Below are 23665 nucleotides of genomic sequence, written 5' to 3' on the forward strand. Positions count from 1 at the left end.
TGTTGCCCAGTGGGGACAATAAACATGCTTCCCATTTATGAGATCAGGGAACCACAGGCTTGTTTGGGTTGGAAAAGCCCTCCAAGATCATCCAGTCCAACCAGCAAACCAACCCCACCATGGCCATCAAACCATGGCCCCAAGTGCCATGGCCACACCTTTCTTGAACACCTCCAGGGATGGGGACTCCACCACCCCTCTGGGCAGCCTGTGCCAATCCCTGACCACTCCTGCAGCAAAGAAATTATTCCTAACATCCAACCTAAGCCTCCCCTGGCACAGTTCCAGGTCATTTCCTCTCCTTCTATCACCTGAGAGTAGGGAGAAGAGACCAACCCCAACCTCACTGCAACCTCCTGTCAGGGAGCTGTAGAGAGCAATGAGGTCTCCCCTCAGCCTCCTCTTCTCCAGACTAAACACCCCCAGCTCCCTCAGCTGCTCCTCCTAAGACTTGTTCTGTAGGTGCCAACATCCAGGATGGGGAAGGCAGCAGCAGAGCAAGGAGGGAGCAACCCATGCTGGGTTGGGCATGGTGAGGGGAGTCTGGGTGAGCCCCATGGGAGCAGAGTCCCAGTAGTCAGCTGAGACAGTGCTGCCAAAATTGGGCTTCACCTGGGGGAGCCCCAGGCACTGAGGATTTCACAGAGTAATTGATGTAATAGCTGCAACTGGCCCTGGAGCAAACACCACTTTGGTTAGTGTTTATCCAGGCCAAGTGCTGAGCCAATATCCAATCCCCAGCCATCGATTCCTACTGCTCTGTAGGTGGGAAAGAGGGAAGGGATGGAGGTTATTTCTTCATGCAGAAGACACAGTGGGGGCTCAGCAGCACAGGCATGAGTTTGGGTATGGCCAGTGCCATACATCCAGGGAGTAAAAGGGGCATCCTGGAGGACTCAAGTCCAAGTGCTGGGTGCTGCAGGTTCTACACAGTGGCCACAACAACCCCAGGCAGTGCTACAGGCTGGGGTCAGAGTGGCTGGAGAGCATCCAGGCACAAAGGGACCTGGGGGTACTGGTTGATAGTAGGCTGAACAGGAGCCAGCAGTGTGCCCACACAGCCAAGAGGACCAATGGCATCCTGACCTGCATCAGGAACAGTGTGGCCAGCAGGAGCAGGGAGGTCATTGTGCCCTGTACTCAGCACTGGTTAGGCCACACCTTGAGTTCTGTGTCCAGTTCTGGGGCCCTCAGGTTAGGAAAGATGTTGAGATGCTGGAAGGTGTCCAGAGAAGGGCAACAAAGCTGGGGAGGGGTCTGGAGCACAGCCCTGTGAGGAGAGGCTGAGGGAGCTGGGGTTGCTTAGCCTGGAGAGGAGGAGGCTCAGGGGAGACCTTCTTGCTGTCTGCAACTCCCTGAAGGGAGGTTGTAGCCAGGGGGGGTTGGTCTCTTCTCCCAGGCACCCAGCACCAGAACAAGAGGACACAGTCTCAAACTGTGCCAGGGGAAATTTAGGCTTGAGGTGAGGAGAAAGTTCTTCATAGAAAGAGTAATTTGCCATTGGGATGTGCTGCCCAGGGAGGTGGTGGAGTCCCCATCCCTGGAGGTGTTCAAGAGGGGATTGGATGTGGCACTTGGTGCCATGGTTTAGTAGTCATGAGGTGTTGGGTGACAGGTTGGCCTTGATGATCTCTGAGGTCTTTTCCAACCTTATCGGTTCTAACCCCTTCCCTGCTGGGCTTCCTTCTGCAGCAGGTTCACTGGGAACACAGCCACTAAAAAGCAATTCAGTGCTCCAAAACTGCAAGCTGAGGCCATGAAACAGGCTGTGAGCAGCCACTGTGGCTCTGAGGCTCCAACAGCCCTTGCCATGGTGTACATCAGCAATTCCCAGTCCCTCAGGACTCCTCTTGCTACGTAAGTTGTGATTGTAGCAAGAGAACCATTTCCAAACCCTCCTCCAGGCAAACAGCAGCCAGTGCATCCTCCCAGGCAGTGCTCATGTCACTTGAAACATTTGCAGTTAAACAGCTCCACCAACAATCCCCAGGATGAGCAACACTGCACCAGGGAGCATGCTGAGCAGGGAGGCCAACCCTGCAGCAGGCAGGAACAGGAGAGGGAAGAGAATTGAGGAGGAAGAGGGTGACACTAAAGGCAGCTGCTGGGAGCTGGGAACAGAGTGCAGGCAAAACTCTTTGCTCAACTCATAGAATCACAGAATTGTCAGGGTTGGAAGGGACCTCAAGGCTCAGCCAGTTCCAACCCCCTGCCATGGGCAGGGACACCTCACACTACAGCAGGTTGCTCACAGCCACATCCAGCCTGGCCTTCAAAACTTCCAGGCATGAGGCTTCCACCACCTCCCTGGACAACCTGTGCCAGGCTCTCACCACCCTCCTGGGGAAGAGCTTCTTCCTCACATCCAATCTGAATCTACCCATTTCTAGTTTTGCTCCATCCCCCCCAGTCCTATCCCTCCCTGACACCCTCAAAAGTCCCTCCCCAGCTTTCTTGGAGCCCCCTTCAGATCCTGGAAGGCCACCAGAAGGTCTCCTTGGAGCCTTCTCCTCTGCAGACTGAACAGTCCCAACCCAGAATCAGAGAATTGTGTGGGTTGGAAGAGATCTCTTGGAGGTAGACCATCAGGTCCAACCTGCCACCTCAGACCACCATGGCCATTAAACCATGTCCCAAAGTGCCATGGGGGCCACTCTTTTGCCACCAGCCTAACTGAAAAGTGGCTGGGCTGTATTCCAGGCATGCCCCAACAGCTCTGATACCTGACTGAGCATCTGTAACATAGAATCACAGAATCCTGGAGCTGTTTGGGTTGGAAAAGCCCTCTCAGATCATTGAGTCCAAGCAGCAACCCCACCCCACCATGGCCATCAAACCATGGCCCGAAGTACTGGGGCCACAGGTTCACCAGGGCCACAGGTGTTCAAGAAGAACACCTCCAAGGATGGTGACTCCAGCACCTCCCTGGGCAGCCTGTGCCAACCACAGGGTCACAGAATTGTCAGGTTTGGAAGGGACCTCAAGGCTCAGCCAGTGCCAACCCCCTGCCGTGGGCAGGGACACCTCACACTACAGCAGGTTGCTCAGAACCACATCCAGCCTGGCCTTCAAACCCTCCAGGGGTGAGGCTTCCACCACCTCCCTGGGACCACTGATCCCTGACCACTCTTGCAGCTGGAAGCAGCAGCTTTGCAGGAAGAAATCCCCAGAGGAGTATCTCATCAAGCAAAAATGTGTAAGCAAAGGAATGACACAAATCTAGAAGTTATAAATAAACTTGGGGGTGGGGGGGGGGGTGGAAAAAAGGCTGCATGTTTCTACCCAGGAGCTCAGCTCCCTGTATCCTGCCATGGGGACCACCCTTAAGTGTGTGGAGGGGGTCAGCCTCTTCCCCAAGTGATAGGACATAGGGAAATGGCCTCAAGTTGTGCCAGGGGATGCTTAGGTTGGACACAGGGAACAGTGTCTTCCACAAAAGGGTTGTCAAGCTTAGGTTGGAGGTTTAGGATGGACATGAGGAGGAATTTCTTCCCCAGAAGGGTTGTCAAGCCCTTGAACAGGCTGTCCAGGGCAGAGGTGGAGTCTCCATCCCTGGAGAGATTGAAAAGCCCTGGAGACATGGTGCTGAGGGCCATGGTTTAGTGGTGGCCTGGCAGTGCTGGGTTAAGGGTTAGAACTGATGAGCTGAAAGGTCTCTCTTCCAACCAAACTGATTCTGGGATCCTTCAGCTTTATCCTGAACATGACTTAGGTGGAATGGGATCCCTTGTTGGTCAGTTCATGCTCGCCTGTCTTGTCCAGTCCTCCACTTACTTACTGCAGCCCAAGGTGGGTCAGTGACCCTGGTCAGCACAGGAGCGAGTCCAGGCAAGAACCTTTCTGCACCACAACCCTTGGCAGCAGCTCTGAACAGCAAATGTCATCACTGCTGGGAGCAGCCACTGGCTGTGAGAACATGCCCTGGACTTCAGACAGTGCCAGCACTGAGCAGAAGCTGAGCTGAGAATTCAGAGCAGAATTTGTTCTGCTCTAGCTCAGACCAGGAGGAGTGGAGAGCAAGCACCTTGGCTCCAGAGGAGAGGAGAGCTCCTGTACAGATACACAGTCCACATCAGCAGGGGAAAGCTGAGGGGAAATAGGATGAAATCCAGCCCCTGCCCTTGAACATACATCCCTGCAGCCTCTGCCATGTGCTCCCAGAACAACAGAGCCACATTACACACCTCCCTGGGTTTGTCTGCAGTCTCCAGCTGCTCCCTTCATGGTGTGTCACTGGCTCCCTGCCTACCCATGCCAAGTCTAGGTCCCCTCCAGCACCTGGGAGATGACCCTGGGGAGCACTGGCTGCCTCTTCCCTGGCTCCTCCCTCCACATTGCTCATCCTCCTCCCTTTTCCCCACTTAATGCCTTGAATCTCATCAGCCCTCAGCCCAAGGGACAAGTGGACCATGCAGGGAGTGCATGAAGAGGACTGAACATGGACAAGATGTATGGGTCTGCAAACCAGCAACAGTGCAGGCATGAGGGCTGCAAAGCTGCTGAGGGGCCTGGAGCAGCTCTGTGAGAAGGAAAGGCTGAGAGCCCTGGGGCTGTTGAGCCTGGAGAAGAGCAGCCCAGAGGGGAGCTGAGCAATGCTCAGCAAGGGTGGAGGAAAAGAGGATGGGGCCAGGCTTATGTCCAGCAAGAGGACAAGAGGCACAGAATGGTAGCCTCCTTGGTGTGAGGGAGGCCTGGAGCAGGCTGCCCAGAGAGGTTGTGGAGTCTCCTCTGGAGACATTCCACCCCACCCCCAGCCATTGTACTCCTGGGCAAGCTGCTGTGGGTGCCCTGCTTTAGCAGGGAGGGGGGTGTGGGCTGGATGATCTCCAGAGGGCCCTTCCAACCCCCACTCTGCTGGCATTCTGTGATGACCCAGACCTGTCCCACAGCCTTCCCAGTAGGGACCCAGTGGAGCACTCTTGGGACTCAAGGGCTTCTTTTGCTTTTCACTCTGCCATGGGAGCCAAAAAGCCCTTCCTTTTGAGAAGCTTCCAACACTGATTGGCCACAGCTGATCCTTCCATCAGCTGGTGCAGTGCCACCACCAGCTGAATACATCTTGCCTGCATCTGTAATTACTTCTTAGCTTGGTGTCTAAATGCAGCATCATTGATCTGCAGAACTCATCAAAATCCATGTAGGGAAGGCATGAAATCACATTGGATGGAGCAGGGAAGTACACAGCAGCATCCATTTCTCAGCCTGCTTTGCTCACACACACACAGAAAAAAGCCCCCAGCCCACAGTGATCTCTCTCTCAAGTTCTTGGCTTGACTTAGGCTTTAATCATCAATTGTAGCACCTTTTTGTAGGCTGCTCTCTTGATGGAGGGAGGATATTTCTTCCTTCTAACAGGCCAGCAAATTTCTACTGGCCTTAGAATCATAGAATCCCAAAATCATTTGGGTTGGAAGAGACCTTGGAGGCCCTCAAGTCCCACCATTGAAGTGTGGTAGAAGCCCAGCCATACAGTACCTCCCCCTGCATGGGCAAAATCCCTACTGGAAGCGTGGGTGAATATTGCTTGAGGGTTAAACAACTCAGTACAGAGAGGGTTTGTGGTTAAAGCTCCTGACTGCCACTTAGGGAACCCAAACTGACTTCCAAGGGCCACCACAGACTTCCTGCTGTGTCCTGTCCCCTTAATGCTTGCATTCCTCTGACAGCAAGTGTGCTGAATGCCATTTCCCTGCTCCATTGGGAGGTTGGGAGGACAGGTTGGTCACACTCAGCAGGAGTTGAGGTGCTCCAGCAGCTGAGAATGCAGGGCAAAGGCTCTGGCTTGTGCTAACCCCCCCATCTGCTTGAGATGCTCTCCTCTTCTACTGCAGCCAAGAAGCAGCTCAGCAAAAGCATTTACTGGCAATAAAGTCCATGCTGGTGGAAGAATTCCTGATGTTTTCCAGACCTAAAGCTGCTCTGGGCCAGCTCCATCCTCCCATTGGAAGTGAAGTGCTCCTGGGTCAGTTCAAACTTCCACCACCAAGCAGGCAGAGACTCCAGGTCCATCCACCTGGCTTACTGAAGCCCCTTGGCCTGCAGCTTGCTCCCAAGAGATGTGGTCACTGGCAGGTCCATGAGCAAACAGCAGAGGCTGCTTCTGGCAGGGATGTGTCCCCAAGGCACGTGGCGGGGACAACCTCAAGTGCAGAGACAGCAGCTCTTCCCAGCCCCCATGGAGGAGCATGCCTTGAAGGTGGTGTCTTCAGCTCATCTCCCACAAAGCCACCCAAGCTCTGCTGCCAGGCTGTCCTCTACAGAGTATCCCAGACTGATTTGATCACACACATGTCCCTGATGTATCTTCAGCTGAACACAGGGATGAGCTCCAGGGACCTGGAAGCAACCCCAGCTGCTGTTTCCTCAGCTGCAGGAACCTAACCCTCCAGGAGACTGCACCTACAGACCCCTCTGAACCTGCTCCTGTCTGTAAGAGAGGGACAAAGGAATAGTGGGTAGTCAGCAGGACATGTCACCAGCCCAGCCTGGCCCAGGTGACAGCATTCCCTGGTGGAAGTAACCAAGCTATTTTCATAGAATCATAGAAGCAATAAGGTTCTATGAACCTACCCTACCTTTTCAGGCACAAAGGGACCTGGGGGTGCTGGTTGACAGCAGATGAACATGAGCCAGATGTGTGCCCAGGTGGCCAAGAAGGCCAATGGCATCCTGGCCTGCATCAGGAACAGTGTGGCCAGCAGGAGCAGGGAGGTCATTGTGCCCTGTGCTCAGCACTGGTTAGGCCACACCTTGAGTCCTGAGTCCAGTTCTGGGGCCTTCAATTTAAGAAGGACATTGAGACTCTTGAATGTGTCCAGAGAAGGGCAAGGAGACTGGGGAGAGGTCTGGAGCACAGCCCTGTGAGGAGAGGCTGAGGGAGCTGGGGTTGCTTAGCCTGGAGAAGAGGAGGCTCAGGGGAGACCTTCTTGCTGTCTGCAACTCCCTGAAGGGAGGTTGTAGCCAGGTGGGGGTTGGTCTCTTCTCCCAGGCACCCAGCACCAGAACAAGAGGACAGAGTCTCAAGCTGTGCCAGGGGAGGTTTAGGCTGGAGGTGAGGAGAAAGTTCTTCCCAGAGAGAGTTGTTGGCCACGGGGATGTGCTGCCCAGGGAGGTGGTGGAGTCCCCATCCCTGGAGGTGTTCAAGAGGGGATTGGATGTGGCACTTGGTGCCATGGATTAGTTGTCAGGAGGTGTTAGGTATTAGGTGATAGGTTGGACTTGATAATCTCTGGGATCTTTTCCTACCTGCATGATTCTGATTCTCTGATTCTTCCCAATTTGGGCCAAACCACTGAGCCCCACCTGGGTGAACCTCCTGCCTTGCAGGGATGCAGCCCGAGCCCTGCCGCGGCGCGGGGGCTGCGTCCTCTGAGCAGGGCTCCTTCATTATCCCCAAATCCCTGAGGCTTATTTTTAGCCTCTCCTTTTCTTTCCTTTCTTTCTTCTTCTTCTTTTTTTTCTTTTTGTTGGTATTATTTTTGCAGTACAGAAAGCCATCAGCCCTGCTGTCAGCAGGTTTGGAACAGCAGTCCTGGAGCAGAAAGGGAAAAAGCATCAAACCCACTTAGGCTGTTGTGGAGAGGTTTAGGCACAGATCCTGCTTGCTCCTACGATGCTGAGTCCCACCACCCCTCATCTCTGCTCCAGCTCAGATGCTGTTCTACAGAGCTGATAATCAGAGAGAATCAAAGAATCCCAGACTGGTCTGGGTTTGAAGGGAGGTTGAAGCTCATCCAGTCCAACCCCCCTGGACTCAGCAGGGACATCTGCAATTAGAGCAGGTTGCTCACAGCCCCAAACAGCCTGACCTGAAATGGTGCCAGGGATGGGGCATAGAATCATAGAATCCATAAGGTTGGAAAAGACCTCAAAGATCATCGAGTGCAACCTGTCACCCAACACCTCATCACTACTAATCCATGGCAGCAAGTGCCACGTCCAATCCCCTCTTCAACACCTCCAGGGATGGGGACTCCACCACCTCCCTGGGCAGCACATCCCAATGGCCAGCAACTCTCCTTGGGAAGAACTTTCTCCTCACCTCCAGCCTAAACCTCCCCTGGCACAGCTTGAGACTGTGTCCTCTTGTTCTGGTGCTGGGTGCCTGGGAGAAGAGACCAACCCCCACCTGGCTACAACCTCCCTTCAGGGAGTTGCAGACAGCAAGAAGGTCTGCCCTGAGCCTCCTCTTCTCCAGGCTAAGCAACCCCAGCTCCCTCAGCCTCTCCTCACAGGGCTGTGCTCCAGACCCCTCCCCAGCTTTGTTGCCCTTCTCTGGACACATTCAAGAGTCTCAATGTCCTTCTTAAACTGAGGGGCCCAGAACTGGACACAGGACTCAAGGTGTGGCCTAACCAGTGCTGAGCACAGGGCAGAATGATTTATCTCCCACCTCCCTGGGCAACTTGGGCCAGGATCTCACCACCCTCAGGGTCAAACATTTCTCCCTTCTCTCCACTCTCAAGCTCCCTCTTTCAGTTCAAACCATCTCCCCTTCTCCTGTCACAGCAGGCTCTGCTCAAAACACTGTCCCCAGCTTTCTTAGAAGCCCCTTTAAAGGCCACCAGAAGGTCTCCCTGGAGCCTTCTCCTCTCCAGGCTGGACTACCCCAACTCTCTCAGCCTGGCCTCACAGCAGAAGGCTTCCAGCCCTCCCAGCATTGCTGTGGCCTCCTCTGGCCCCACTTCAGCAGGTCCCTGTCTGTGCTGAGGACTCCAGAGCTGGACACAGCCGGTGCAAGTGTCAGCAGGGTGGAGCAGAGAGGCAGAACCTTGTGGAGACAGAGCTCAGAGCCTCTGGAGCAGCACACAGTGCTCTGGGGACATGCACTCTGCCACCCAAGGAAACCCATTGCCACCAGCTTTCACGCCTACCTGCTCACCTGGGAGAACAAACAGACAACCAGGCTCTACCCTAAGGTGCAGAACAAACCTCCTCCTGCTCACACCTCACACTTTGGTTGCCCACCATACTCAGCATTCATTTCTCCTTCTCCACTCTGCTGAGACCCCCCCTGGAGCACTGTGGTCAGTTCTGGAGCCCCTATTACAGGCAGGATCTGGAGGTGCTGGGAGGTGTCCAGAGAAGAGCCAAGAGAATGAGCAGAGGGCTGGAGCTGCTCTGCTATGGAGCAGACTGAGAGAGTTGGGGTTGTTCAGTCTGGAGAAGAGAAGGCTCTGAGGAGACCTAATTGTGGCCTTCCAGTGTCTGAAGGGGGCTACAAGAAAGCTGGGGAGGGACTTGTTGGGGTGTCAGGGAGTGATAGGACTGGGGGGATGGAGCAAAACTAGAAATGGGGAGATTCAGATTGGCTGTGAGGAAGAAGCTCTTCCCCAGGAGGGTGGTGAGAGACTGGCACAGGTTGCCCAGGGAGGTGGTGGAAGCCTCATGCCTGCAGGTTTTGAAGGCCAGGCTGGATGTGGTTGTGAGCAACCTGCTGTAGTGTGAGGTGTCCCTGCCCTGGCAGGTGTCCAGAGAAGAGCCAAGAGAATGAGCTGAGGGCTGGAACTCCTCTCCTATGGAGACAGACTGAGACAGTTGGGGTTGAAGCTCCTTTAGAGGCCACCAGAAGGTGTCCCTGGAGCCTTCTCTTCTCCTTGCTGAACAAGCCCCAATTCTCAGCCTGTTCTCCCATCACTGCTGTGGCCTCCTCTGGCCCCACTCCAGCAGGTCCCTGTCTGTGCTGAGGACTCCACAGCTGCTGCCTGGTGACTCTGCTCACCTACAAGTGATGCTAAAAATTCCTCTGCATCCAGTCACGCCTTGGGAAGCTGCAAGTCTAACTAGGGCAGCCTAACTCCAACCTGCTTTTGTTCATTTCTCCTGCCTACCATTAGTATGAATATCAGCTTGTCAAGCTGATCCCGATGCACAAGCCCTCTGTAGCCCTGCTTCAGTGCAGGATGGGGGCAGGAAAAAGGCTGCATCCCAGGTAGCATCCCCTCTGCAGAGGTTTGCCACCATTCTCTTCATTTCCCAGAGGAGAGCAATGAAAACCCAGGGCACCCAGGAAAAGAACCCTCAGGAGCCTCTGGGTCTGGTGACCACCACCCAAGCTGTTGTCAGGCACCAGAAGTGGCTTGTTGCTGGTTGCAGTTAAGGAAGGGAAGCTTGGGGCTGCTGGTATCTCATCTTGTTAGACACGAGGTGAGGTTTAGCATCAGGGGAGCAGAGCCTGCTGTGTAATTCCTGGGTTTCCCTTCAAGGCAGGACTGGCTGAGGGGAAAACACAGTGAGAAACAAAGAACACCTTGCCCCAAAGTCCCAAGACCTTCCTTCTCTGGGCTGGGCTCAGAAAACACCAGGAGCTGCTCCTGCCCTCTTAGCTGAATTGCTTGTCTCCTACAGTCATCCTGCCTGACATAACCCACCTGCGAGCACCTGAGGAGCAACCTGTAACACCTCCTGGCGTCCTTAGGAGGACAGGAGGGCTCTGCACACACATTTCTGAGGGGACCTGATACCACTCCTGCCTCTCAATCCTTTCATAGCTGAAGGATGTTGAAGACCTGTGTTGCATCACCACATGGTTCCTTCTCTTCTGGTAGAAGCCATTAGCAGAGGTCACAAGGCAGTTGTAGAGCCACTACCTGACACTCCCCAAGCCCAGGCTGTGTCCTCTGAATCCTTACTCTACAGTCCCCAGACACTGAATTAGTTCAGTGCTAAGTACACACTGAGCTGTGTGCTCCTCAGTGAAGGGAGGAAGAAGCTGAGGTACCAGCTGGGCTCAACTGCAGATAAGCTTCCATTCATGCACTAGGCAGCAGGGCTTGGGTGGAGACATCACTGGAGGTGTTTGGGAAGAGACTGGCTGGGGTGCTTGGTGCCATGGTTTAGTTGATTAGATGGTGTTGGGTGAGAGGTTGGACTTGATGATCTCAAAGGTCTCTTCCAACCTGGTTAATTCTATTCCATCCTATTCCATTCCATTCCATTCCATTCTATTCTATTCCATCCCATCCCATTCCATTCTATTCTATTCCATCCCATCCCATTCCATTCCACTCCATTCCATTCCATTCCAATCTTTGCATAAGAATCTAGAGTTAGAGGAGGTGGATCCTGCTCGTGACAACCCCAGTCAGGACCTGAGCATTTGCCAGGGCACGATGCTGGAGCTGACCTTTGAGTGCCTCTGTGCAGGGAGTAGAAAATAGCCCAGTGGTGACTCAGCTGCACCTGTTGAACAATCATAGAATCAGAGCATTGTCAGGGTTGGGAGAGATGTCAAGGAGCATTCAGTTCCAAACCCCTTCCATATATCCCATGAGAAGCAAATTCTTCACTGTGAGGGTCACAGAGCAATGGAGCAGCCTGCCCAGAGAGGCTGTGGAGTCTCCTCCTCTGGAGACCTCCAGGACCCATCTGGGTGGTGTCCCCCAGGGATCAGTGCTGGGCCCCATCCTGTTCAATATCTTTACTGATGATCTGGATGAGGGGATTGAGTCCAGCATCAGTAAATGTGCAGATGACACCAAGCTAGGGGCAGGAGTTGATCTGTTATAGGGTAGGAGAGCTCTGCAGAGGGACCTTGCCAGGCTGCACAGATGGGCAGAGTCCAAGGGCATGAGATTGAACACATCTAAAGGCCAGGTTCTACACCTTCTTGCTGTCTGCAACTCCCTGAAGGGAGGTTGTAGCCAGGTGGGGGTTGGTCTCTTCTCCCAGGCAACCAGCACCAGAACAAGAGGACACAGTCTCAAGCTGCGCCAGGGGAGGTTTAGGCTGGAGGTGAGGAGAAAGTTCTTCCCAGAGAGAGTTGTTGGCCATTGGGATGTGCTGCCCAGGGAGGTGGTGGAGTCCCCATCCCTGGAGGCGTTCAAGAGGGGATTGGATGTGGCACTTGGTTTAGTAGTCCTGAGGTGTTGGGTGAGAGGTTGGACTTGATGATCTCTGCAGTCTCTTCCAACCTGGCTCATTCTATTCTATTCTATTCTATTCTATTCTATTCTATTCTATTCTATTCTATTCTATTCTATTCTATTCTATTCTTACCTGTGCTGGATTCTGTGGTCCTGCTCTGGCAGGGAGGTTGGACTGGATGATCTCTGGAGGTCCATTCCAGTCCCTAACATCCTGTGATCCTATGATCCTGTGATCCCTTGATCCTGTGATCTGTCCTGGCAGCCAGGAGCATGAGCCCTGCAAGCCCTTGCAGAGCCTCTGCCATTCGTAGGCTCACTTGAACGAGCTCCTCTCTCTGGATTTGGGGAATGCCATCTCTTGTGCACTTTGCTTTTAGCAGGAGTGATGCAGTTGGGCTTCACCTCCCTGAGCCCGAGAAACAGTGAGTCAGAAACCTGCAATCTGCTCCCAAACAAAGCCTTTAAGACAAAAGATAGAGGCAGTCACGGAGCTGCTCAGCTCAGGAGCGTTGTAAATGCTGGAGGGCTCCTGGTGTACTCAGCAACCTTCTAACCTTTCTGCAGCTCTCTTTAACCCCTGCAAGCCCTGGGGTAAGGCAGGCTGCAAAGAAGAGCTGAGGTGTCACTGAAGATATGTTTCCATTCCAGCATGCAAAGCCCAGAGCTGGGAAGGGGGAAGGAGCTCTGATGGCAGCACTGTGCAGTGGAGATGACCTGGAAAGGGGAGAGCTGAGCACCCACTCCATGGCCTCCAAATTGTTCTCCTTTCTGCTGGTTAAACAGCTGCCAGATTCTGAGGGGATTATGTGTCATCAAGCCTGTTGGCTGTGACAACTAATTATCTCCAGCACCAGCCTGGCCTGGAGATTTGCAGTTCCTAGTGGGTACCAAGGAGTGCTGTCACCCAGCACTGTGTGCAGCAATTTGTCCCCACTTGGGTTTCCCTGTGCCCAAAGAGATGTCAGCCCCAACACATCCCATCCAGCTCAGGTCCTTTTAAAAGAGCATGGGCAGGGAGCACCAGCACTCTGGTGAGGCCTCAGAGATACCTCCAGCAGAACCACAGAACTGTCAGGGTTGGAAGGGACCTCAAAGATCCTCCAGTTCCAACCCCCCTGCCATTGGCAAGGGACACCTCACACTAGAGCAGGTTGCCCAGAGCCACATCCAGCCTGGCCTTAAAAACAGCTGGAAGTGAGGGGGCCAAGCAACAGCTAAAATCAGCTCAGCATACAAACAGCAGCCTGGCCAAGCTTCCTGTTCCCACAGCTGGATATCAGCATGGCAGCCATGCTCTGGCAAGCTCCTCCAGCTGAGCTCCATGGCATGCACAAACTAAGGAGGTCGAGCAAAGCTGTGGACAAGTCCAGGAGGAAAAGTATCTTCTGCAGCCTGAGCTGAGAGAAATCCAGGGGAGAGCATCCAGAGGAGTTCTGGAATGCAGCCTCAAAAGCAGGGCTGAAAGTGTTTTATGCCATGACCCCCATGGAGACTACCAGGAGCAGGTGAAAAGCAGACCCAGGCAACTGGGAGAGCTTCAGTCACAGAGAAACACGTGGAATGAGGTGGAAAAGACTAGAGATTAAGAAAGAGGAGAAGAGAGTTAATTGAAAAGGCCAAGGGGGTGTGATGGCAAGCAGGTGTCAGAGCTGGGGGTGCCTGGCTGGGTGAATTGGAGTGGGAGTGACCCTGAGGCTCCAGACTTGCAGAGCTCAGCTCACCTGAAGCCAGGATAGGCTGAGTGCTGAGGATGTTGAGTATTTCTCTCTCACACCACCAGCTAAGCACTGGGAAGCAGTGTCCTCACCCAGACACATGCCAGATACCCTCCCAGACAAGGCTCCTATGAAGATATCCCAGCTGGGATTGGAAGTTGGATGTCAGGGAGGACAGGGGGGATTGGGAGGGCTCCTGCTCAGCTCCCCTCCCTCTAGCCTGCCCCAAGAGGCTGGCAGGCTGCCTCAGCTCCCCCAAATCTCTGACCCCCCCCAGAGTAACTGGGGTTTAAACCAGGCACCTGAGGCTGCACCACCTCCACAGTCAATGACATGAAGGCAGGTAAGGCTTCCCAAGCCTCAGAGCAAGCTGAGTTGCTGGAAGGTGTCCAGAGAAGGGCAACAAAGCTGGGGAGGGGTCTGGAGCACAGCCCTGTGAGGAGAGGCTGAGGGAGCTGGGGTTGCTGAGCCTGGAGGAGAGGAGGCTCAGGGGAGACCTTCTTGCTGTCTGCAACTCCCTGAAGGGAGGTTGTAGCCAGGTGGGGGTTGGTCTCTTCTCCCAGGTACCCAGCACCAGAACAAGAGGACACAATCTCAAGCTGTGCCAGGGGAGGTTTTAGGCTGGATGTTAGGAAGAAGTTGTTCACAGAAAGAGAGATTGGCCATTGGGATGTGCTGCCCAGGGAGGTGGTGGAGTCCCCATCCCTGGAGGTGTTTAGGAAGAGACTGGCTGGGGTGCTTGGTACCATGGTTTAGTTGATTAGATGGTGTTGGGTGATAGGTTGGACTTGATGATCTCTGAGGTCTTTTCCAACCTGGTTAATTCTATTCTATTCTATTCTATCCAATCAGATCTGGAGCTAATTCCATGTTGGGCAGCCAAGGGGAATGAGGGGGCCAGGAGTGAGAGTGAGAGCCCCCTGCAGTTCCAGCACATAGCCTGGGGTTTAAAGGCTGCTGCAGTTCACCAGCACATCATGGGAGGCTGAAGGCAGTAATTCCAGTAAGGAGCTGCCCCTTCCCTGTGCTGGGTGATGGTGAGTCCTTTGGCCAGCTTGCAGGAAAGGTCTTTGTGTGCTGCACTCTCAGCATCAAAGGAGGACCTGCCAGGCAAGACTAATTAACAGGGAACGTTCAGCTGAATCATAAATAGAGGCAGTGAAGCTGGGGGGGAGGGGTGAAGGTCTTCATGGTATTACCAAGAGCTGCAAGGGGAAAAGAAAACTCTTCCCTCTCTTACACCTCCACTTTTTACCACCACCTTGAAGTGTTTTGTTCCTGAGATCAGAGGAGAGCCTGGGTCTCTGAAGAAGATGGCTGCTGAGCCATCCCAGTCTGTGGGGACCTGGGAAGGAATGAAGCTGACTCTTAAATAACAGGAGCTGCCACCAGCCCTGAGCAGATGAGTGATGGTGGCTTCAGCATTCACAGTGGAGGACCCAATTTCAAATGAGGCCTCATTCATACACCCAGGGCCCATCACAAGGCTCTTAGGGGAGCATCTGTCACAAAGCCACAGTGGCTTTTGTGATTGCAAAAGGGCACAACACCCCCAAGCCTCCTGAGCTTCAAACCTGTCCTCTGAGTGAGGTGGTTCTTGCAGATCATAGAACCATAGAACTGTCAGGGTTGGAAGGGACCTCAAGGCTCAGCCAGTTCCAAACCCCTGCCATGGGCAGGGACACCTCACACTACAGCAGGTTGCTCACAGCCACATCCAGCCTGGCCTTCAAAACCTGCAGGCATGAGGCTTCCACCACCTCCCTGGGCAACCTGTGCCAGTGTCTCACCACCCTCCTGGGGAAGAACTTCTTCCTCACATCCAATCTGAATCTACCCATTTCTAGTTTTGTTCCACCCCCCCCCCCCCAGTCCTATCACTCCCTGACACCCTAACAATTCCCTCCCCAGCTTTCTTGTAGCCCCCTTCAGACACTGGAAGGCCACAATTAGGTCTCCTCAGAGCCTTCTCTTCTCCAGACTGAACAACCCCAACTCTCTCAGTCTGTCAGAGGAGTTCCAATCCTCTGCTCATTCTCTTGGCTCTTCTCTGGACACCTCCCAGGGCAGGGACACCTCACACTACAGCAGGTTGCTCACAACCACATCCAGCCTGGCCTTCAAACCTGCAGGCATGAGGCTTCCACCACCTCCCTGGGCAACCTGTGCCAGTGTCTCACCACCCTCCTGGGGAAGAACTTCTTCCTCACAGCCAATCTGAATCTACCCATTTCTAGTTTTGTTCCACCCCCCCCCCCCCAGTCCTATCACTCCCTGACACCCTCAAAAGTCCCTCCCCAGCTTTCTTGTAGCCCCCTTCAGACACTGGAAGGCCACAATTAGGTCTCCTCAGAGCCTTCTCTTCTCCAGACTGAACAACCCCAACTCTCTCAGTCTGCTCCATAGCAGAGCAGCTCCAGCCCTCTGCTCATTCTCTTGGCTCTTCTCTGGACACCTCCCAGCACCTCCAGATCCTGCCTGTAATAGGGGCTCCAGAACTGACCACAGTGCTCCAGGGGGGGGTCTCAGCAGAGTGGAGAAGGAGAAATGAATGCTAAGTATGGTGGGCAGCCAAAGTGTGAGGTGTGAGCAGGGGGAGGTTTGTTCTGCACCTTAGGGTAGAGCCTGGTTGTCTGTTTGTTCTCCCAGGTGAGCAGGTAGGCGTGAAAGCTGGTGGCAATGGGTTTCCTTGGGTGGCAGAGTGCATGTCCCCAGAGCACTGTGTGCTGCTCCAGAGGCTCTGAGCTCTGTCTCCACAAGGTTCTGCCTCGCTGCTCCACCCTGCTGACACTTGCACCGGCTGTGTCCAGCTCTGGAGTCCTCAGCACAGACAGGGACCTGCTGAAGTGGGGCCAGAGGAGGCCACAGCAATGCTGGCAGGGCTGGAAGCCTTCTGCTGTGAGGCCAGGCTGAGAGAGTTGGGTTGTGCAGCCTGGAGAGGAGAAGGCTCCAGGGAGACCTTCTGGTGGCCTTTAAAGGGGCTTCTAAGAAAGCTGGGGACAGTGTTTTGAGCAGAGCCTGCTGTGACAGGAGAAGGGGTGATGGTTTGAACTGAAAGAGGGAGCTTGAGAGTGGAGAGAAGGGAGAAATGTTTGACCCTGAGGGTGGTGAGATCCTGGCCCAGGTTGCCCAGGGAGGTGGGAAATGCCCCATCCCTGGCACCATTTCAGGTCAGGCTGTTTGGGGCTGTGAGCAACCTGCTCTAGTTGCAGATGTCCCTGCTGAGTGCAGGGGGGTTGAGCTTTAAAGGTCCCTTCAAACCCAGACCAGTCTGGGGTTCTGGGATTCCATGATTCTATGACCTGCATTTTGGTGCTGCAGGGAAGGCATCACCAGCTGCAGGGCAGGACAGGTTGTTCATGGCAGGCAGGCTGTGCTTTGACAAGGCACAGAGGCAAGTGTTTGGGCTGCTCATCAGGACTAAACCCATGTTACAAGACTAGCTAAACTGGAAAAGAAAGTCAGGCTCACACCTGGTGGTTGTCATGTGAATGGTTCCAGAATGGCAGAATGGTTTGAGAAAAGGATAGGATAGGATAGGATAGGATAGGATAGGATAGGATAGGATAGGATAGGATAGGATAGGATAGGATAGGATAGGATAGGATAGGATAGGATAGGATAGGATAGGATAGGATAGGATAGGATAGGATTAACCAGGTTGGAAAAGACCTCAGAGATCATCAAGTCCAACCTATCACCCAACACCATCTAATCAACTAAACCATGGCACCAAGCACCCCAGCCAGTCTCCTCCTGAACACCTCCAGGGATGGTGACTCCACCACCTCCCTGGGCAGCACATCCCAATGGCCAATTTCACTTTCTGGGAAGAACTTCTTCCTAACATCCAGCCTAAACCTCCCCTGGCACAGCTTGAGACTGTGTCCTCTTGTTCTGGTGCTGGCTGCCTGGGAGAAGAGACCAACCCCCACCTGGCTACAGCCTCCCTTCAGGGAGTTGCAGACAGCAAGAAGGTCTCCCCTGAGCCTCCTCTTCTCCAGGCTAAGCAACCCCAGCTCCCTCAGCCTCTCCTCACAGGGCTGTGCTCCAGACTCCTCCCCAGCTTTGTTGCCCTTCTCTGGACACCTTCCAGCAACTCAACATCTTTCCTAAACTGAGGAGCCCAGAACTGGACACAGGACTCAAGGTGTGGCCTAACCAGTGCAGTGTACAGGGCACAATGACCTCCCTGCTCCTGCTGGCCACACTGTTCCTGATGCAGGCCAGGATGCCATTGGCCTTCTTGGCCACCTGGGCACACTGCAGGCTCATGTTCAGCCTACTATCAACCAGTACCCCCAGGTCCTTTTCTGCCTGGCTGCTCTCCAGCCACTCTGACCCCAGCCTGTAGCACTGCATGGGGTTGTTGTGGCCAATGTACAGAACCTGGCACTTAGATATGTTAAGCCTCATGCCCTTAGACTCTGCAAGTCCAACTGTTAACCTTCTTGCACTCACCAGTAAACTCACACTCACCTAAGAAAACAAGGTCTTTTCCTTCCTTACATCTCCTCTCACTGCTCTTTCTTCTCTGCAAGCTGCCATCTTCTGTCTTACCACCCAGCCTCCCAGGGAGGTGGTGGAGTCCCCATCCCTGGAGGTGTTCAAGAGGGGATTGGATGTGCCACTTGGTGCCATGGTTTAGTAGCCATGAGGTGTTGGGTGACAGGTTGGACTTGATGATCTCTGAGGTCTTTTCCAACCTTATTGATTCTATGATTCTAAAGGGTCCCCTCCCACCCTGCCCCACTTCCTCCCTGGCTGCCAGCCAGGCTGCCAGGAGCACAGGGAGCAAGGGCTGGGACCAGTCCTCATGCTCTGACCTGCGTTGCTGTATTCCCAGTGTGTTGAAGGCATCTCATGCACATTAGATTGATGCCCCTGGGGCTAGAGGGATGCATTTAGACCCTTCAATGCCACGGCACACCCCCTTCAAGAGGAACTGGAGCATCTGCATGCAGCTCACCAGCAGTGAGAAAGACTTCATTGTGTGATGCAGCTCTGTGTTTATCACTGTGATCCAAATTCCTCTTTTCTTCCTAAATTATATTTAGTTGGGCTGGAAAATTGTCTTGCATGTGAATGAACAAATGTGCTGTGGTTATGGTGTGTGCAGCTGTTGGGTTCCTCTACACACACACACACACACAAAATCCCAGCCCCATTCCACACCAAAAGAGAAGGCTTCCTACCCAAAGTTCCAGCCTGTGGAGGCATTGCCTGTGTTGGGAGGTTTAAAGCCTGGAGCAGAATCATGGTAAAAGCTTTAAAGCTGTCCAAGAAAGGCAAATCTCCCTTGTCTCTCCAGAACCTCCTGAACATGAGCCAGCAGTGTGCTTGGGTGGCCCAGGCCAAGAAGAGCAAAGACATCCTGGCCTGGCTCAGCAATAGTGTGGCCAGCAAGACTAGAGAGGTGATTGTCTCACCTCACTCAGCACCAGTGAGGCTGCAGCTTGAGTCCTGGGTTCAGTTTTGGGCCCCTCACTTCAAGAAGGACAATGAGCAGCTGGAGCAGCTCCAGAGAAGGGCAACCAAGCTGGGGAAGGGTCTGGAGAACAGGGCTGGGGAGGAGCAGCTGAGGGAGCTGGGGGTGTTCAGCCTGGAGAAGGCTGAGGGGAGACCTCCCTGCTCTCTATAGCTCCCTGAATGGAGGAAGAGTGAGGTGGAGGTTGGTCTCTTCTCACCAGTCACAACTGATAGGACAAGAGGAAATGGCCTCAAGTTGGGCAGCAGGAGTATCACAGGAATCACAGGAACATTCAGGTTGGAAAAGACCCTCAGGATCACCAAGTCCAACCCAGAGCCCTACTCTAAAAGGGTTCTAAATATCTTCTGTGCTGAAAGGGTTCTCAAAGGCTGGAACAGGCTGCCCAGGGAAGTGGCTGAATTCCCATCCCTGGCTGTACTTCAAAGCCATCTAGATATGGTGGTGCTCAAGGATATAGTGTAGTTGTGGCCCTGGTAGAGTTAGATAATGGTTGAACTTGATGATCTCAAAGGTCTCTTCCAGCCATAGTGGCTCTGAGATTTATCCTCCCAGATTACCACCATCTAGGCAGGCTCCTGGGTTTTGTCAGAGCACTGCCTCTCCTGCAGCCCCAGCCCTGTGCTGGATTCCAGGCTGAAACAGATTCAGCTCCCTTTGTCTGAGCTGACTGAAAGACATCAGAGCAAGCCACCCCATCTCCTCCCATTCTCAGCAGAGAGAAGCATCCCCCAAAGGCTCCCCAGCCTGCCTGTTCTGGGAGTAAGACTTCCAACCTCTTGTCTGAAGAAACCCTAATACAGAATCACAGAACCACCTGGTTGTTAAAAGAGCTCAAGGTCACCAGGCACAACCATAACCTAACCTCTCCCTGTACACAGCTGCTAGACCATGTCTGGGGAAAAGGAGCTGGGAGTCCTGGTGGGCACCAGGATGCCCATGAGCCAGCAATGTGCCCTTGTGGCCAAGAAGGCCAAGGGCATCCTGGAGTGCATCAAGAAGAGTGCAGCCAGCAGGTCAAGGGAGGTTCTCCTGCCCCTCTGCTCTGCCCTGCTGAGGCCACTTCTGGAGAATTGTGTCCAGGCCTGGGCTCCCCAGTTCAAGCAAGAGAGGGAACTGCTTGGGAGGGTACAGCAAGGGGCTACAAAGATGATCAGGGGACTGGAACTTCTCTCTTCTGAAGAAAGGCTGAGGGATTTGGGGCTTTTTAGCCTGGAGAAGAGCAGCCTGAGGGGGGGATCTCATCAGTGCTGAGCAATACATCTAGGGTGAGTGTGAGAAGGATGGTACCAGGCTTTATGCAGTGGTGCCCAGTGACAGGACAAGAGATAGTGGACACAAACTTGACCATCAGATGTTCCATCTAAGCATGAGGAAGAGCTGCTTTATTTAAGGCTGGTGGAGCACTGGAGCAGGCTGCCCAGAGAGGTGGTGGAGCCTCCAGCTCTGGAGGCACTCAAACCCCCATCTGGCTGCTTTCCTGTGTGACCTTTCTCAGGTGATGCTGCCTTGGCTGGAGGGGTGGGGCTGACTGATCCCTCCCAACCCCTAGCACTCTGTGCTCGGGTGAGTGACTGGGACTTTTGTTCCTCGGGGAACAAAACCAGCAAGGACTGTTAAAGCTGTGTATTTGCACAGCCTGCAGCCAGGGCTCACCACACACACTCTTAATTTCCTGCCTTCAGTTCACTATCAGATGTTATGCTCAGCTTAGTGTGGGGGGGGAGGTTTGTAACACCTTTTCTTTCCCCCCCATTCAGAACAGGATTTATTACTATTTTTCTTCTCCCCCCCTTTAACATTCAGCCCTGGAAAATGAGATTGCAAAAAGATTACCAGGGGAAAAGCTGCAAGATTCATCTGAGATTGGGAAAGATGAATGTGTCTCTTAGCCTTTTGTGTTTTCTTTTCTTTCCACCACCCCCCTTCCTTCTCTCAGCTACCTAGACAGCTTAGATCGAATTGGAGCTGCAGACTACCAGCCCACGGAGCAGGACATCCTCCGAACCAGGGTGAAAACAACTGGCATCGTAGAAACCCACTTCACATTCAAAAACCTCCACTTCAGGTGGGTCTGAACCCCTAAGCATTTTCAGGGAGCCCTCAGAAGGACACAGAGATGGTGGAGCGAGGGCAGAGGAGGGCTGCGAGGGTGATCCAAGGGCTGGAGCAGCTCTGCTGCGAGCACAGGCTGAGGGAGCTGGGGGTGCTCAGCCTGGAGGGGAGAAGACTATAGGGGGACCTTAGGGAAGCCTTCCAGTTGCTGAAGGGATCCTAGAGGAAGCCTTCCAATAGCTGGATCCTAGAGGAAGCCTTCCAATAGCTGAAGGGATCCTAGAGGAAGCCTTCCAGTAGCTGAAGGGATCCTAGAGGAAGCCTTTGAAGAGCTGAAGGGATCCTAGAGGAAGCCTTCCAACAGCTGAAGGGATCCTACAGGAAGCCTTCCAAAACCTGAAGGGATCCTAGAGGAAGGCTGCAGAGGGACTTTTCCTGAGGGTGTCTAGAGACACCCATGGGAATGGTTTGAAGCTGAGGGACAGAAAGGTTACACTGGAGCTTAGGAAGAAGTTCTTCAGTATGGGGGTGGTGAGACTCCATAACTCAGGCCGTGTGGGTGCTGAGCTCACTCCTGGCTCAGGCCGTGTGGGTGCTGAGCTCCCTCCCAAGTGGGGCCGTGTGGGTGCTGAGCTCCCTCCCAAGTGGGGCCGTGCGGGTGCTGAGCACCCTCCCAAGTGGGGCCGTGCGGGTGCTGAGCTCCCTCCCAAGTGGGGCCGTGCGGGTGCTGAGCACCCTCCCAAGTGGGGCCGTGCGGGTGCTGAGCTCCGTGCTGTGCCACAGGCTCTTTGACGTCGGGGGCCAGCGGTCGGAGCGCAAGAAGTGGATCCACTGCTTCGAGGACGTCACAGCCATCATCTTCTGCGTGGCACTGAGCGGCTACGACCAGGTGCTGCACGAAGATGAGACCACGGTGAGTCCCCGCGGGTCCCGGGGGGCCCAGCTCCGCTTCCTGGGAGGCTGCAAGCGCTCAGAGCCCGCCAGGGGCTCCAGTCCTGTCCTTTTGTCACTCGCTTCCCCTCCCCCCGCCCCGGGGCTGCAACCCTGCGGAGATTTGTCCTCCGCCCTCTTCCAAGCCTCTGCGCGCTCAGGTAAAGTCGTGGTGCTTTATTTCTCCTTGCTGGTTGCGCTGCGTGCATGCCAAACGTGCCGAGAGGACCCCTGTGTCCAGCCTGAGGGGAAGCATAGAATCAGAGAACTGTCAGGGTTGGAAGGGACCTCAAGGCTCAGCCAGTTCCAGATCCTCTGCCATGGGCAGGGACACCTCACACTACAGCAGGTTGCTCACAGCCACATCCAGCCTGGCCTTCAAAACCTCCAGGGATGAGGCTTCCACCACCTCCCTGGGCAACCTGTGCCAGTGTCTCACCACCCTCCTGGGGAAGAACTTCTTCCTCACATCCAGTCTGAATCTCCCCTCCTCTAGCTTGGATCCATCTCCCCCAGTCCTATCACTCCCTGACACCCTCAAAAGTCCCTCCCCAGCTTTCTTGGAGCCCCCTTCAGATCCTGGAAGGCCACAAGAAGGTCTCCTTGGAGTCTTCTCCTCTCCAGACTGAACAGCCCCAACTGCCTCATAGGAGAGCTTGCAGCATAGGTGTTGGAGAGGCAGCTGTGCCACGGTGCTGAGCTGCAGGATGGCCACACATGCCCCAGGCAGGCTGGGGCTGGGACCTGTTTCTCCAGGCTGCAGGATTTCATTTTCCTGAGTGAGACTGGAACTGTTTGATTCCTCCAGGTAATTTGCTCTAGGAGAGCTTTTTTTATGACTTCCTGCTGTGATATTAGGCTCAAAATACCATCTGGAAATGGAGCCAGCAAAGCCCTGCAAGCTCCCTGGCATTTGAGTGCAATTAATGGGAGTGAATGAAATACAGAGGCGATGACAGAGGCCCCATGGCTGCATCCTGGGCCCCCATTCCCTGTCAGGGGGTGCATGGCTTTGGGGCTAACAACGACTGCAGCAGGCACCTAGCTGCATTTGTCTGAGGCAATGCAATGGGAGGCCATCTTCAGGCTGGGAAATCATTTCCTCTGTGCCCAGCCTGCCCCTGCCAGAGCTGTGCCTCTCTTGCTGCCCAGGAAACCTGTTGATGAGGAAGGAATCAAGGGACCGCTTGTTAGATATCAGTTGCCTCTTCCCAAAAAGGCTGGGGGCGGGGGGGAGGTGGTTCCCAGCCTCTTTGAGGCAGGTTTGTGAGCTCTAGAAAATTGTTTGAAACAGTCAGAGAATCAGAATGGTTTGACTTGGAAGGGACCTTAAAGATCATCTACTTCCAAGCCCCCCTGACGTGGGCAGGGACACCTCCCACCAGCCCAGGTTGTTCAAGGCCTCATCCAACCTGGCCTTGAACACCTCCAGGGAGGGGGCAGCCACAACCTCCCTGAGCAAACCTGTTCCAGTGTCTCCCCACCCTCACTGCCGAGAATTTCTTCTTAATCTGCAGTCCCAGCCTCCCCTCTCCCAGCTCAAAGCCATTGTCCCTCGTCCTGTCACTCCCAGCCCTTGTCAAAAGTCCCTCCCCAGCTCTCCTGTAGCT

At 54.2% G+C, this 23665-nt stretch overlaps 1 protein-coding gene across 2 annotated transcripts in view; it reads left to right on the top strand.

Moving 5' to 3' along the window:
* The window catches only part of GNAO1 (G protein subunit alpha o1), a 230871-nt gene that overhangs the window by 174047 nt on the left and 33159 nt on the right, over positions 1-23665 (top strand). For both annotated transcript variants that reach the window (XM_068166614.1, XM_068166613.1), the window contains exons 5-6: positions 21010-21138; positions 21909-22038. In XM_068166614.1, coding sequence (XP_068022715.1) covers positions 21010-21138; positions 21909-22038 — 259 coding nt within the window. The remainder of the gene's footprint in view (positions 1-21009; positions 21139-21908; positions 22039-23665) is intronic.

This window comes from Melanerpes formicivorus, unplaced genomic scaffold (assembly GCF_026170545.1).
Source record: "Melanerpes formicivorus ecotype bairdi unplaced genomic scaffold, bMelFor1.0.p_v2 SCAF_102, whole genome shotgun sequence".
NCBI classification, from domain to species: Eukaryota; Metazoa; Chordata; class Aves; order Piciformes; family Picidae; genus Melanerpes; species Melanerpes formicivorus.